Below are 16,085 nucleotides of genomic sequence, written 5' to 3'. Positions count from 1 at the left end.
ACTTACTAGCTGTGTGACCCTGGGCAAGACATTTAATCCCATTGGCCTCAGTTTCCTCATCTATAAAATTAGCTGGATGAAAAGGCAGCTAGTAATTCAGGAGATAGAGAGCCAGGTACAGAAATTGGAGGTCCTAGGTTCAAATCTAGCCTCTGACACTTCCTAGCTATGTGATCTTGGGTAAGTCACTGAACCCTCATTGCCTAGTCCTTACTACTTTTCAGTCTTGGAGCCAATACACAGCATTGATTCTAAGACAGAAGGTAAGAATTTTTTTTTTTAATGAGCTAAAATCATTCTGGTATCCCTGCCAAGAAAACCCCAAATGGGGTCAAGAAGAGTTGGACATGACTGAAATGACCAAACAACAATAGCAACATTATTATTAATAGCAATGTCCACATGAAATAGATTTGTGAATGCATGCATACAGATGCATATGTAGATATGTTTTTACATAGATACTTATTACTTTAAGATTTGCAAAGTACTTTCACATCCATAATATAATTCTCATAATAACCTATGGAGAGATTATTATTTTCATTTAATAGATGATGAAACTGAGGTTCAGAGAAGACATAATTATAATAATATAATTACATAATAATAATACAAATAAAAACTGTATGCATGAGCACACATATTATGCATTACATTTTGAAAATGTTCTCCATAACTATTTCATTTGAACTTTCCAACTACCCAGTGAGGGAAGGATATGCCAGATGTTGTTATTTTCATTTTCATAGGTGCTTGGGGTTGCTGTTAGGCTTTGTGTCAGGGGATTTGGGTTCAAATTCTATCTCAGATCCTCTCTAGCTATGCAAGTGTCTAAGAACCTCAGTTTTCTCATATGGAAAATAAGATCAATAATATCTTCATCAAAAAAATACTTACATTACAAGATTTCTGGGAGGAAAATGCTTTGTACACCTCAAAGTGCTAAACATGTATGAGTTATTATGATAATGAGGCTCTGAGGTAGAAGGAATTCAAACCCAGGACCTTTAGCTCTTTCCAGTGCACCATGTTTTCTCTATGGTCTATATCTATAGGATAATAGATTTTGACTGGAAGAGATCCTAGAGAACTTTGGATCCAATCCCTCTATTTTAAAGATGAGAAAACTGAGGTCCAGGAAGGTTAGGTGATTTGTCCATGGTCACACAGGTGTTAAGTGGCATATTCCAGGAATACAAAGGGGAAAATATTATGTGAGAACTCTTAGGGAGAGTTAAATGAAAGAAAAACATTTTTAGTATTAGGAAGGACACCTCTCCCTAGGATTGGTCCTATATATAGCTAGTCACTTGTGGTGGTAAAATTTGAGGGGTTTTAGGAAGACTGTGTTGCCCTAAATATATTGATCTCCAACCTGTCATGGTGCTTGAAATTCCTCATTCACAATCTATTCCTCTGGGTCTGGAAGCCTTTTGGATTCTGCTGAGAGGGAAAGCACCTTAATAACTACAATCATCCAGCACCTCAATTGTAGAGTCATAACTCGCAGGACAAATGGAGTTTTTTCCCCAGGCCAGTGATATGTGGGAACCTACTTCCTCCCCAACATACGAGCATCATGACTATCTCAATGGCTTCAGCCTCCAGTACTCGGCATGATAATGGCCCTCTCTTGGGGCTCATGTTGCTCTCTTTCTGGCTTCTCTCCATCAATAAGGGCTGGATAAATTGGAGGATGGACTGCCCTATCGCTTTTTGCCATTCCTCCTGAACTGAATTCTTCCAAGGTGAACGAATTTCTAGTTATGGTTCTTTTTAGTGGGGGTTAGTTGGCAGTCGCTGAGAACAAGATTTCATGAGAATAAGAAGTATAGGTGCCAGGAGGAGATGTGGTATCAGAAAGGAGAAAAGTAAAAAGAAGGCAAGAAGGTATCAAGGCAAATGGTGTCTACTCTACCATCAGACTTCAGAAGAATGTCAGAGCTGAGTGCAATGTTAGAGAGCATCTAAGCCAATTCCATCCATTTACAGATGAAGAGATTCAAGCCCAGGGAGGTAACATGATAAAGGTCACACAGTTAGTGATAGCACCAGAGCTAAAATCTGGGTCTCCTCATTCTGAAACAATACTCTTTTCTGACGATGGCCAGCCCTGGTTGACCTCACAAATCGCCACCCTTTTGCTAGGGAAAACTAAAGGCAGAAAGTGACTTGGGAAGTATGTGGGAGCTTGGCTTGCTGGCAATGAGTGGCTGGCCTCAGGAGAAATCCTTGAGCCAAGAAGGCTGAGGGGTGCAGGTTCTAGCTTGTCTTCCATATTGGCATTGATTTTATCTGATTCAATTTAATTCAATTCACTAAAGGTCTTGGAAAGAGCATTGAATTTGAGAGGAAACATGGTGCTGTGGAAAGAATGCTGGATTTTTGAGTGAGATGACCTGGCTTCTTTCACATTTTACTTGGGTGACCTTAAGTGAATTGCTTGGCCAACTCTGGGACTCAGCAAAATGAGGGGATTGCACACTTCATGGCCTTGAAGTCTATTGTGAACTGATATCAGAAGTCCTGAGTTCAAATCCTAGATTTAGCCTTTAGTGGCTATGTGACATTGGCAGTTTGCTGATTTATCCCTGTCCTGCTTGTCAGAGTTGTGACATGAAGATGAAATGATGTTAAAAAAAAAAAGATGAAATGATATTGATGTAGCCTGATACAGTCAGCAGATACCCTGAGAAGAAATTCAGTCTGGAACCAGAAGGCATGAGCTGATACCAACTTGTGACCCTTGGTTGAGTCACTTTACTTCCTTGGGCCTCAGTTTCCTCATCTGTAAAATGATGGGGTCAGCCTCAATCTTGGATTTTGTATAAATAGAAGACATTTGAAAACATGAAGACCTGCAGAAATGGAAATGCTGTTTTCATCCTTTGTTATTTGGTTATGCCAAAGGACTAGGTGACTTTCTTTTGGGTAGATGACTTGGAGAAGGGCAGGTGGAGACCCTCAAAGGGGAACACACATAAGCCTGGAAGAATAATAAGTAACATTTATAGAGCACTTTTACATTTGCAAATTATGTTATATATATATAATCTCATTTGATCCTTACAACCACCATGGGAGGTAGGTGCTAGTAATATTATCCCCATTTTATAGATGAGGAAACTGAAGCTGAGAGAGGTTAAGTGACTTGATCAGGGTCTCATAGCTGATAAATGGATTGAAGTAGGACTTGAACTCAGTTCTTCCTGCCTCCACACCTAGTGCTCTACGGCCACCTAGCTGTCCCATAATCATAATCATAATTGATAATAATAATAATAACTAACAGCATTTACCATGCCAGGCACTCTCTATCCTTCCTCCCTTCCTCCTTTTTCCCCCTCCCTCCCTTTGTCTTTCTCTCCTTCCTTCCTTCCTTTTTCTTTCTTTCATCTTGTTTTAGTATCAGTTCTAAGACAGAAGAGTTGCAAGGGCTAAGTAGTTAGGGGCTAAGTGACTTGCCCAGGGTTGCACAGATAGGAAGTGTCTGGGGCCAGATTTGATCCCAATATCTTCCTGGCTCCAGACCTTGTGCAGTATCCACTGTGCTACCTAGCTGCCCCAGCAGTTGTCCTTTCTTGAAGCTTCAGCTTGGTATTCAAACGAGGAAGTGATTTTCTTCTTTAGGTGTTACATTCCTAACACATGGAGCAGATCATAGAACTACAGACTTGAAAGGGACCTCAGTGGCCATCCAGCTCAACCTGACCAAGAATCTCTGCTTCAACATCTTGAGCAAATGTCCATCCAGCCTCCACTTGGAGATCCCCAGTGAGGGAGGATCCCCTACTTCCTAAGACAGAGCATTCTCCTCTTGAACAGTGCTAACTATGATGTCTTTTCCATCAAGATAAAATCTTCCCCTTTGTAGTTTCTCCCCATTGTCTAGTCCTACTCTCTGGAGCCAAGTAGGCGAAAGGACTGATTGATCGCTTGATGGATTCTTCATGAGTGCAGAGATAGTTCTATCTTAGGATATCAGATTTTACCCTCCCTCCTCCTTAGGAAATCAAGACCATTGTCTAGAAGGCATGTGTGTGTGTGTGTGTGTGTGTGAAGTAGGGATGGTGAGACTAGAACTAAGAGTATCAAGCCATCACTGGATGCACAAGTCAAATACAGGTCTAACGACAGGTCCAGGGGTAATAATATACTCATTTTTCATTCCGTCAAGCCTACCTCCTTTAGCTTGACATTCAAAGCCTTTTAAAATCTGGCACCCACCTACCTTCTGAGCCCTATTTCCCCCTACTGTCCTTCAGTCTCGCTGTTCCCCACACATACTCATTCTAGCCATGATTTTTCATATAGTATTCATTCATTCATTCATTCATTCATTCATTCATTCATTCATAGAATACGTTAGGTCTTAGCATCTCACCTTAGAAATAATCAAATCTGACTTCTGTTAGAGGTAAGGAGGCAGAGTCTAGAAAGGGGATGTACGTTACTTGAAGATGTTGGCTACAAAGAGCAGAACCAGAATTCTAACTTGGGCTATCGGACTCCAAGTCGAGGACTCTTTCACTCATTTTTTTTAAATCAGTGAAAAGTCCACCTTCTCTTCCTCTTCTTCTCTCCCCCATATTGAGAAACCAAGAAAACAAAGCCCTGTTACAAACATCTATAATTGAGCAAAGCAAATCCTGCATTGCTCACCATCCAGTGCTACTTCAGAGATAATGTGCAAATTAATACAGTAAACATTTATTCAAACCCTACTATGTGCATTTAAAGATGAATTTCACAAGTATAAGATGACGCATAGCTAGACAGATGTTCATCTAAAAAACAAACAAACATGGGTGTCTTGGACTTCAAGGTCAATATGTGTCAACAGTGTGAATTGGAAACCAAGAGAATAAATATAATTTTAGTCTGCATGAAGAAAGGCAGAGTGGCCAGAAGTAGGAAGGGGCCATCTGTCCTACTGGCCCTTGCTCTGGTGAAGTCACAGCTGGACTCTTGTGTTCAGTTCTGGGTGCCAAGGGCAGCAATAAAATGGGGAGTTCCATCTAAAGTGGAGAGGAGGCCTACTGGGATGGGGAAGTCACAGGTTCATACCATAGGAAATCCAATGGAAGGAATCTGAAATGTTTAGACTGGAGGAGATAATGTTAGGAGGGACATGGTAGACATCTTCAAGACTTTAAAGGAATGTGACACAGAAGAGGATATAAACTTACTAGGTTTGGCTTCATAGGGAATAGGAGCAATGGGCAGAAATTTTAGAGAGAGAGATTTAGGTTTGATGTGAGGGAAAATGAATGGCCCAATTATTCACTCCTGAAAAACGGAATGAATGAAGAATGAATTTTGCCCATTCTATGACATACAGGTGAATTACTGCCTCTAGAGCTCATCCATTATTATCTGTATCTTGGATGGACATTGCAAATGGACAAAGCAGTCAGGCCCAGAATTTAACAGGAGTAGGAGAGAGGGCCAGTTTGTCTTCTGCGAAACTGCCAGCTTCTTTTAACTATTTCAAGTTACCCTAACCAAAAACCCAAGAACAAAAAACATCTCTTGAATACCAATATTTTTCCAGTGATGTTGTATGACTGCAGATGAAGAAGAATATACGCTGTCTTTGTGGAGATCTCTTTATCATCTCTGATAATCTGACAAGGACAGTTTAGTTCTTATTGGCTTCCCACATGTCTTCTTTCTTCAAATTATCCATTTGTGTATAACCATGCATGGTTAATACATTTTATATCTCCTTAGAAGAATGTAAGCTCCTAGAGGGCAGGGATTATTTCATGTTTTATCTTTCTATCCCCATCATCTAGCATTGTCTCTGGTATCTGGTAGTTTTTAATAAATGTTGAATTGAATTTTGGTGAATATGGGCATAAAATATGAAGACATTAATGAAAGGAGATAGCTTTAAAATATAGCTGGATGGTAGAGATATTCATATTAATATGGACTGTAGACATATGATCTGGGTATTCCCATTGATTGTATACGTGATGGAGATTATGTAGACGTAGACTGGATGTATGATGGAGATAATGATGGAAAAGCAGCCTGGGGGGGCAGAGTATGAAGGGCCTTGAATGTCAGGCTGAGGACTTTGAAATTAATCCCACAGGCAGTTGGGGGCCAGGAAAAGACTTTACTGCTTCCCTTGTTTGAAATACTTTCCTTTCTTGAACTGGCCCTTTGAAAGAATTGTCATCCTCCTCCTCCTTCTCATCATCAACAGTGCTCCCTAACATTTTTATTTTTATTTTTTAATTTTTAATTATTATTTTATATTTATTTTTATTATAGTCTTCCCTTGTATCAAGTGGTTCCCTCAACAAACCAGGAGCTCCTGGAGGGCAGGGACCACAGCCCATGCATCTCTCTCCCTCTCTCTCACAGTTCCTATCCAAGGACTAGGAACACGGGAAATAATGATTGAAAACTTGTTGAAATTAATTAACTGAAATTTGCAAAAAGACACGCCTCTGCCTTCTGGGAGATGACTGTGCCTCCAGGGAGGTAAATGTCTTACCCACTTTCCATTGCCACTGTACTAGGCACTCAAGGAGGATGATGCCAAATAGAGGGCACAGAAGGGCTTCTCTTCTAAGGAAAAACGGGGGAACGAGCATGAAAAAGATTGAAGAAAGCTTATCAGAAACCGCAGTATATGTAGTGTAAACTATTACCATGAATGTCTGGGAGAAGGAGAAAATGCTCTTTTTAAAAACAGGGTTTCTGGAACATGTAGACACAAAAGCATTCATTCATTTATCCATTTGACTAACAGATTCATGGCATTCTAGAGCTGGAAGGGCCCTCAGAGACCATCTAGACCAATCTCTTCGTTTTATCAATGAGGACATTGAAGCCCAGAGAAAGAAAGTAAAATTTCCAAGTTCATGGAATGAGCCAGGGGTAAAGCTAGCACTAGAACCCAGGTCACCTCGTTTTTTGTTACATCATTCATTTAACAACTATTTAGTAAGAATTTCTTATAGGCAAAGCCTGCAACTAGGTGCTATGGGAGAGAGAGAGAGAGAGAGAAAGAGACAGAGAGAGGAATAGAGAGATAAAGGGAGAGAGAGAAAGAGAGAGAAAGAGAGAGAGGAAGAGAGAAAGAGAGAGAGAGAGAGAGAAAGAGAGAGAGAGAGAGAGAGAGAGAGAGAGAGAGAGGAAGAGAGAGAGAGAGGGAGAGAGAAATAGAGAAAGGGCATTTGCCTTCAAGGAACTAGAATATAGTAGGGAGATTAGATGTGTGTGTATACACACATGCACATAAAACATATGTGCATTACACATACCTATATGTATGCATATAAACATACATGTATATGTGTATTAATGTGCCTGTGGACATACATTTATATACACGTGCACATAAATAAATGTATATGCACAAATGTGTGTATATGAACACATAGGTACACACAAGTGTGGGAGTATATATGTTACATGCATAATTGTAAGTGCTTATATAAATATACATTTATATTGTTTTGCCAATTGTGTTTAGTCCTAAAGTCATAGAGAAAAGGTTAGTCATTCAAATTAAACTTAAAAGTGAGCTGTGTGTACATTTCCCCAGAGATCTAGTTGTTAAATTTACCAACACAGCATGCACATATGTGTATATACACATGCACATATGTGTATAAATATATGCATGTATATGTATGTAATCGATAATTAGTTGTCTTATCTGATACAAGGCCTCATGGGATGATGGCCATATATATAATACAGTATCCTACATCAGTGTTCAGAAGAGAGAGAGAGAGAGAGAGAGAGAGAGAAAGACCTCCTGGAAAAGGGGGCAGAAGAAGAAGGTGTGAGATGCTGCTGTAGTTCATAGGAAAAAGGATGAGAAAGGAACAAGTAAGAGAATTAAAAGGGGAGAAAAATGGAGAGTGCAACTTGCTGAGACTTGGGACCTTCATAATTGTCAAAAATATATGGTTTCCCTCAAAGTCTTCGTGGAGTTTTAAGCTTTTAAAGTTTTAACTATCAAAGTTGAAAACTGCAGGAAGAATTTTGGGACTCCTTTTATAAGATATTTAGGCAGTAATTCAAATTTTGCAAAATATTTTAACATTTTCTTTATCACTTTAGGTCTAAACAATCAGGAAAACAAGATATGTGTATATATGTGTATATATACATGCATTTATTCACATACACGTACATATACATGTACATACACATGTTGACATTTGAGTCACATGGCAATACTATGAGATGAATATTCTAGGGATTCTTATTCCTATTTTACACACAAGGAGACTGAGGCTCAAATAGGTGATGTTTTACAACCTGTAAGTGTCAGAATTGGGATATTTACTCTTCCCTCATCCCCCTCTCCCCTCATCCCCTAAGTTACCAAAGGGGTGCCTGTAAGACCTGGTTTTGATCTTTACTTTACACTACAGATTTATCTGTCTCTCCCCTCCTTCTCTCTGACCTCTTCAAATTTGCCCATCCTGTATCTCTTCCCTGGAAGACCTGTTCTCTTCCATAAACTTGCTAATCTTGGCTAAAGTATTCATTAGAGGGGAGTTCATGGGTTAATGTGCTATTCTCCCAAGCAACTTATTCCTTCTCTGCCCTTGAACAAGTCATCTCACATCATTAAGCCTTGGTTTCTTCTCTTAAGATGAGAAAGCCAGAGAAGATATCTTCAAAGAGCCCTGGCACTATATGATTCTTTGATTTCTGCAGCATATTTTAACTGGGATGTTCTGATAGTAATGCTGTAAATTGCAACTGCAGATTATTATCTAAAGAATGGCAAACACCATTTAGCAACTGCATATTAAGGATGTGCAAGGACACTCTGGGTGCCCATGGCCCCAGGACAAATTAGATACTGCCCTGTCCCAAAGGAGCTTACAATCTAGTAAGGGAGATAAGAGAGGCACACAGATAATTGTCATGTAGAAGACGCCTATACAGATACTGGTTGTACTAGATGATTTTTGGATCCCTTTCAATTCTGAGATTCCAGCAACTATTATTCAAATCAGAACATTGCCCACTTTAAAGGAGAGACTGGAACAAAGTACTACAAGATTATGGGAGAAAGGAGTCATTTCCATTTGGGGGTGATCAGAGATGGCTTCATTGAAGAGGTAATTGACCTGACCCTGAAGGAATGGCTTTCAAGATGATGAAGGTCATTATCATCACCAGCAGCCACAAGAGCATCACTACCACTACCATTATTATCCTCTCCTGGCACAAAACAGAACTCCAGCAAAATGTTCCTAATTGTAGAGCATATCTGTGTTGTGGGAGAGGGTTGGGCTCCCCAGGAGGGATACAGTCTCCAAAGCCAGGGCTATTTGGATCAGATAGAAGAACCTGCAGACCTGTGATGGGGGACAAGATTTAAGCTACAGGGCCAAATGTCCTGGTTGTACCCCTAGTGGCTTGTCTTCATTTTGAGGAATCTTAGCCTGGTCTAGGTCATTTCAAGTCTGGTAGGCCACCCTGGGGTTCAAGGTGGTGCTAGGTTCATTGTCCACGGGGAATTGAGGCTCTTGTAAGGAAATGAAGCTAATGAAGCTAGAGTCCTTCTTCCCTCCGTCCATCAGATGTTCTCAAAACACATCAGGGAACTTAGGACAAAGAGAAATAGAAACTGAAAGTCAGACATATGGAGATAGATAGATAGATAGATAGATAGATAGATAGATAGATGGATAGATGGATAGATGGATAGATAGATGGATAGATTAGCTATATAGGCAGATAGATTAGATTAGATTAGGTTAGGTTAGACAGACAGATAGTAGATAGATTAGATGGACAGACAGGCAGACAGACAGACAGGCAGATAGACAGATAGAGAGATAGATTAGCTAGATAGGCAGATAGATGGATAAATAGATTAGATAGACAGATAGATTAGACAGATAGATAGCTAGATTAGATTAGATTAGATAGACAGACAGATAGCTAGACAGATGAAAGAGAAAAAAGGAAGGAGTAGAGAAAGGAGGAAGGAATGGAAAAAAAAGAGGGGGGTGAGAGGGAAAGCAGAGATACAGAGAGAAACAGAAACTCAGAAAGATAGATATCCCAAAGAAGAAGATTCAGACAGAGATAGAGAAAAATAGATAAAAAATATCAGGGGGAGAGAGAGAGGTAATAAGAGATCAGGGAAAGGAAGTGAGAGAATTCCACTGAGAGACAGTACAGAAAGATGGAAAGGAAAAGGCTCTGAAGGGAGTGATTTGAGAGGGGGAGGGAGAGATGGAGGAGGAGCAGGGTTCAAAGGGAGAGGAGTTGAATCTGGAAGCCCAGCAGCTAGCAGACCCAAACCAGTGAGCTGGGAGTGAGCTGGCAGTGGTTTCCATGGAGATAGGAATTCACTCACCAGGAGAATGATGAGTGACTACAGCCCCAGCCCTCTACTGCTGGGGCTTGGGGGTCCTTTCTTCCTCCTGCGGGTCTTGTTATTCCCCCAAATCCAGCCTCTTGCAGCCCACTCAGCCCAGGCACGGGGGTGTGGAGGATACAAAGGGAAGACAAGAGTGGGACCCGATGGACTGAGGAGAGGATTGGGGTAGGTGGTATGGTTTTTAAGGTGGGTTTCTATGAGGTCTCACCCAGGACCCCATTATCTTCAGGTCCAGGGCTCTTCTGCCTCTCTCTGTAGGACTTAGTGACCTTGGCCATGACAATAGAAATGAGAGAGACTCTCTAGGTCAGAGCTGGGAAGGGAGGAGGAGCAGTTACAGGTGGGGGAGGCAGAGAAGGACCTGCCATTGTAGAAAGCTAGAGGAGGGAGGAGTGGAAGTAGGGAGAGGAGAAGCAGGGAAAGGAAGGGAGGGGTAGTATAGTCTGGAGAAGAGGAGATGCTAAGGAAGCAAACATGGCTGAATTAACGGTCACTAAAGCATGCTTTCTTATCTTTCCAGCCTTTGGTTCTGTCTCTCCCAGTCCCATTCCCCACCAAATGACCTTGACTTTTATCATATCTAAAGTACAAGGTATCTGACCTCCTCTGCCTCAAATCACACCCTGTTGTTGTTGGGTGGATGGGAAGTGGGGGTAGGGGGCAGGTGAGATAAAAGGTCTCATGCCTCGGTGGGATTGGGTGGAGGGGTGGGAGGGGGTGAAGGAGGGTGCTTTTTTTTTTAGGATGAAGATCCCCAGGGTAAGCTGTAGTAGATAGGAATTTTTCAGTTTGGGGATAATGAGGCAATTCTGAAGGGAGCTTGAGTTTGGGAGCATCTCCTCTTTCTCTCCCTTAGCTTCAGATGCCAAGCAATTCATCTGAGGGATGAGAGTGTTCCCGATGGGGTAATGAATTCTTAACTGGCTGGGGATGGGGTAGTCCCCATCCTGCCTTATAGAAGGGAACACAGTACTAGAGTCAAAGCCCCACTAAAGGGCTCTGTCACCTTGGAAACTAGGAGAGCTGTCCTTGGGACCGGCCAGAAGTCAGAATCGTCTTCCTCTTCCTTCTTCTCTCCCATCACCATCACATTCGTCTTCATTTATGCAGGGCTCTGGGCTTTGGGGATTTTCCATTCTAAGACAGACTGACATGGAGACAAATACTGGATGTAGAGGGCAAAGGGCAGAAATGGGGAAACCAGGGCTACGAGCACACAGGCAGCTGGTGTTGAACCTTTTAAGTCCCTTTAAGGACTGGGAGCTGACTCGGTCAAGGGTTTGATGCAGGGACAGTTCCTCCATCCGACTGGGTGGGATGGGGGGACAGGGTCAGTCCTTCTCCAGTTAACCCAGCAAGGCTTCAAGGGACAGGAGATTTCGAGAGTCACTTAAAGGAGACGAGGTGAGAAAAAAAGGCTTTGCAGGTTCAGTAGAGGTTTCTGCCACCCAAAGTAGAACCAACAAATAGAGTCACCAAACTCCTGTGAAGTGCCTACTGTGTGCCGGCTAGTAGGCTTACGTGCTGCGGACACTCATGCAAAAGGCAAAATCCTGGCCTCTGCCTCAGGGGTTTCACATCCTAATGAGAGAAAACAAGTGAATCAATGGGTGGAAGATGTCCTGGGGAAAGGCAGCTCTCTGGATAATGCTTCCACACCTGGGGGGGGGGGGCAAGCCTCGCTGGCGCTGGGGGACAAAGTTCTGGGTGACTGCCTTGTGGCCAGGAGTAGCCGAGGTAACCAATCTCTTTTCTCCCCCCTCCCCGGCTGCCGTGGGGGCCTCCCTTCCTCCAGCTCTCTGCCTGGTCCTGGGCTGCATGATCTTCCCCGATGGCTGGGATGCTGAGACCATCCGGGATATGTGTGGGCAGAAGACGGGGAAGTATTCTCTGGGGGACTGCTCTGTGCGCTGGGCATACATCCTGGCCATCATCGGCATCCTCAATGCCCTCATCCTCTCCTTCCTCGCCTTTGTGCTGGGCAACCGGCAAAACGACCTCCTGCAGGACGAGCTCAAGACAGAGAGCAAAGGTGAGTGGGGAGGAAGCGATGGACTGGGGCGCTCCGGACCGGCCAAGGACCTGCCAACGCAGAAAAGCGTCTCTGGATTCCAGGGAGAGATCCCAGGATAAAGGAGGTGGAGGGGAGGGCGGGATGGAGCAGGGAACGGATTGAGAGAAGGGCCTGAGATTCATTTTAGGGAGAAAGAATATATTTTGAGGGTAGCAAGGTAGCACCTGGGATAGAGCACCGGGCCTGGGTTCAAATCCGGCCTCAGACACTTCCTCGATGGCTGACCCTGGGGGAGTCACTTCACCTACATTGCCTAGCCCTTACTGCTCTTCTGCCTTGGAACAGATACTAAGACAGCAGCTAAGGGTTTAAAGGGGGAAAAAAAGGGAATAGAAGTCTTCCCCAGCCTGAAAGAGGTAAGACCAGGGCACCAGCGGACAGTTGTGAGCTTGTTTGAGTGCCGAAGCCATCGCGACTCTGAGCACTTGTCTAAGGGGGCTCTGCAGAATGTAGTCTGTATAATGGGAATTCTGCAACATTAATTGGTGAGTCAGAAGACCTAGGCTGGTTCCTTGGCCTCTTGGGATCAAGTCACTTCATAAGGCTAGCTAGAAGGGGCCTTAGAAATCACTGAGACCAGCCTTTTCATTTTGCCAATGAGGAAACGCCCATTACAGAGGAGAGTGACTTGCCCAAGGTCACACACGGTGGCAGAGCCGAGATGGGACCCGCGGTTCTTTGACCACAGACACACTTCTCCCTCCTTTGGGTTAAGCGACTGCTCTGTATTCCATTTCCTCATCTGCAAAACAGAAATAATCATGTTTGCACTATTTATGTCACAGGGTTCAAATGAGTTGTTGGTTTTTTTCTTTTTCTGGACCAGTGATCCATCAGTGGAAGAGCTCTGGGTGAGAGAACTCCTTCTACCAAAGCAGCTCCCACAACTTCTCTAGAACTTAGAGTCTTAGGGAGTTGTTTTTTTTTTTTTTTGGAAGGGGGCCCTGGTAGGGGAAAGGACTTGCTCAAGGTCACATAGCCAGGATGGGTCAGGGGTAAAACTTGAACACAGGTCTTTATGATGGAGGCCAGCACTCTACCTACTCCCCTAGGCTGCTTCTCCAATGTCATGATGTATGTGAGCCAAGCGCTCAATGAACCTTCGTGCCAATGGAAACGCAAACTCTTCTTTTCATGGGATTCTCAGACCGTCTTTGGTGGGGACCATCTCATTCTACCCCAGGATCCTCTGCTTGGGGCGGTCTCTCAGGAGAAGCCCTCGATGCCTTCTAGTGACTCCCATTTGAGAGTTTGTTTCCTGGCAGCTGAGGCTGACCGGCTAAGCTAAGCATGGCCATTGTATGGGAATCTTCCGCCATCTTCCTTCTCCAGGCCCATCTTCCCATCCCTGACCTCCAAAGAGCTGCTCAGGTCCAGCCCCCAAGTCACCCATCGATGTGCCCAGGTGTTCCCTCGTGGCTCTTTCTCCCTCTCCCCGCTGTAGTCAGTTTTGTCCCCAGGCTTATCGCATGTTTGCTTTCCCCTTTGGCTGAAGCTGACTTTCTTTTTCCTTAAGTGGTCCAGCCTCAGCCTCAGCAGACTCTCCATCCTGTTCTCCATAACTGGCCCAAACCATGCACCATTTCTACCTAGAACTGAATGGCGAACTCTTTTTCTTTAAACCCTCATCTTCCATCTTAGAGTCATTACTGTGTATTGGTTCCAAGACAGAAGAGCAATAAGGGGTGAAGTGACTTGCCCAGGGTCACCCAGCAAGAAAGTGTCTGAGGTCAGATTTGAATCCTGGACCTCCCAACTCTGGGCCTGGCTCTCCATCCACTGAGCCACCCAGCTGCCTGCTGAACAGATAACTCTTGATTCTCTGAACTAACAAGGCAGGAGGAGCAAGGACAATTCAAAACCTCAGATAAGAAAAAAATAAAATAAATGGAGTGAATTACATCTGCTGGGCCTTGGAGCACAGAACACAGACCGTCAGAACGAAAGGGCTTTGAGATCAATCAGTGAATCCAAACCCCTCATTTTATGAATGAAGTATTGAAAACCATAGAAGAGAAATCATTTCCAGTCTTTCAGTAGATACTGCTGCATGTACCTTACCACCCATTCCCCACCAACCTCAGCCTTATCTAGGTCTTTTCCCAGAATCCTTTTTTTTGGAGGGAAAAGGAGGAAAGGATTCATTAAATCATTATATATATGTATAGATATATAGTTATACATATATATGCATAAAATCAAGACCGTTTTTCCTTGTTAAAAAAATCTTTCAATATTTTATTCTTTGCCAATAACATGAACAATTTTTAATGTTTTCAAAAATTTTGATTCCCAAATTTTCTTCCTCTCTCCCTCTTGTCCCCCTAAGATTTTTTTTAATCTTGCATCATTAAATAAATGAAACTCAAAAAAAAGGGCTCTTCTCTATCCAAGAGGAAAACCGTGTACAATTACTCAAAACTACTTTTGCTCATGTCACTATTTCTATAAAATGACCAATCCCCTTGTGAATATTAGACCGCTTAGATATTTCCTCTGGAGCATGGAAGGCAAGTCTATGCAGGCTCCATCCTCTGTGATGGGATATTCCTTTTGAATGATAATGGGAGTGTTTGAGTCAGGGATGTACTGGTAAATGTTTAACAACCAGCTCTATGGGGAAAAAATGTGTTCACTAGACACTTAAAAAAACCCAACAAACCCTTACCTTCCACTTTAGAATCAATGCTGTGTATTGGTTCTAAAGCAGAAGAGCAATAAGAGCTAAGCAACTGAGGGCAAATGACTGACTGAGGCCAATTTGAACCCAGGACCTCACATTTTGAGGCCTGGTCCTCTATGCACTAAGCTATCTACACATGTTTAAGTTTAATCTGCATGATTATTTTCTCTGTTGCTTTCCTAAATCCAGACATTAACAAAACATTAAATCAACCTTGATTTGTAGTACTTCCACGTTTCTGAGGCTTAAATGTTCAAGCTCAAAATTTTACACTGGCCTGTCCAAGCTGGCTCCAGCAACCTCAGGTTAAAGGGGGAGGTCCCAGGACAAGTCCTCCTTGGGGATAGATTAGAAGAAAATGCGATGGTTACTTCCTTTGCTGGCCACCCCTGAATTGCATGCTCAGGGTCAACGCCAGCCCTGGGAATATAAAGAAGGGTCCTTTGAGTTTGTGTAAAGAGGCTGTGGTCACAAGAGAAAACTAGCCAAACAGGCCCTGGGGACCTAAGGGGGCCTGAGCCCCTTGGGGAATGGGACAGAGCTACCTTCATTTCTCATTTGCCTTCCCAGTTCGGTAGAGAGGAGAGGAGGCTCAGAGAGGGAGGCGAAGGACTCATTCCAGAGAGGCAAGATGAAGGACTAGCCCTCCCTAAATCTGAGGGAGTTTTCATCCTAAGGGGCAATGGGTGGGATAGATTAGAGGAGAATTCTAATCCTTCCAGTTTCTATTTCAGGACTCCTCTCCCCCACAGCCCTACCTTCCACGTGGGGGTCCAGAATGTAGAGTTTTACCTCAAGAGGCAAAGCTGGGATGTGGTGGGGTTGTGTCTTAGGTGGTCTATCTAACTCTAAATCTCTCTCTCTCTCTCTCTCTCTCTCTCTCTCTCTCTCTCTCTCTCTCTCTCTCTCTCTCTCTCCCTCTCCCTCTCCCTCTCCCTCTCCCT

General features: G+C 43.2%; 1 protein-coding gene across 1 annotated transcript in view; it reads left to right on the top strand.

Annotated features, from left to right (window-relative positions):
- LHFPL4 (LHFPL tetraspan subfamily member 4) overlaps window positions 1–16,085 on the top strand; it is a 33,569-nt gene that overhangs the window by 16,775 nt on the left and 709 nt on the right. Inside the window, exon 2 of the mRNA XM_044656837.1 lies at window positions 12,180–12,416. Within this exon, the coding sequence (XP_044512772.1) occupies window positions 12,180–12,416 (237 nt within the window). The remainder of the gene's footprint in view (window positions 1–12,179; window positions 12,417–16,085) is intronic.

This window comes from Gracilinanus agilis, chromosome 1 (assembly GCF_016433145.1).
Source record: "Gracilinanus agilis isolate LMUSP501 chromosome 1, AgileGrace, whole genome shotgun sequence".
Classification (NCBI taxonomy): Eukaryota; Metazoa; Chordata; class Mammalia; order Didelphimorphia; family Didelphidae; genus Gracilinanus; species Gracilinanus agilis.
The sequence above is the reverse complement of the archived record's forward strand: the minus strand, read 5'-3'. Positions and strand labels throughout refer to the sequence as shown.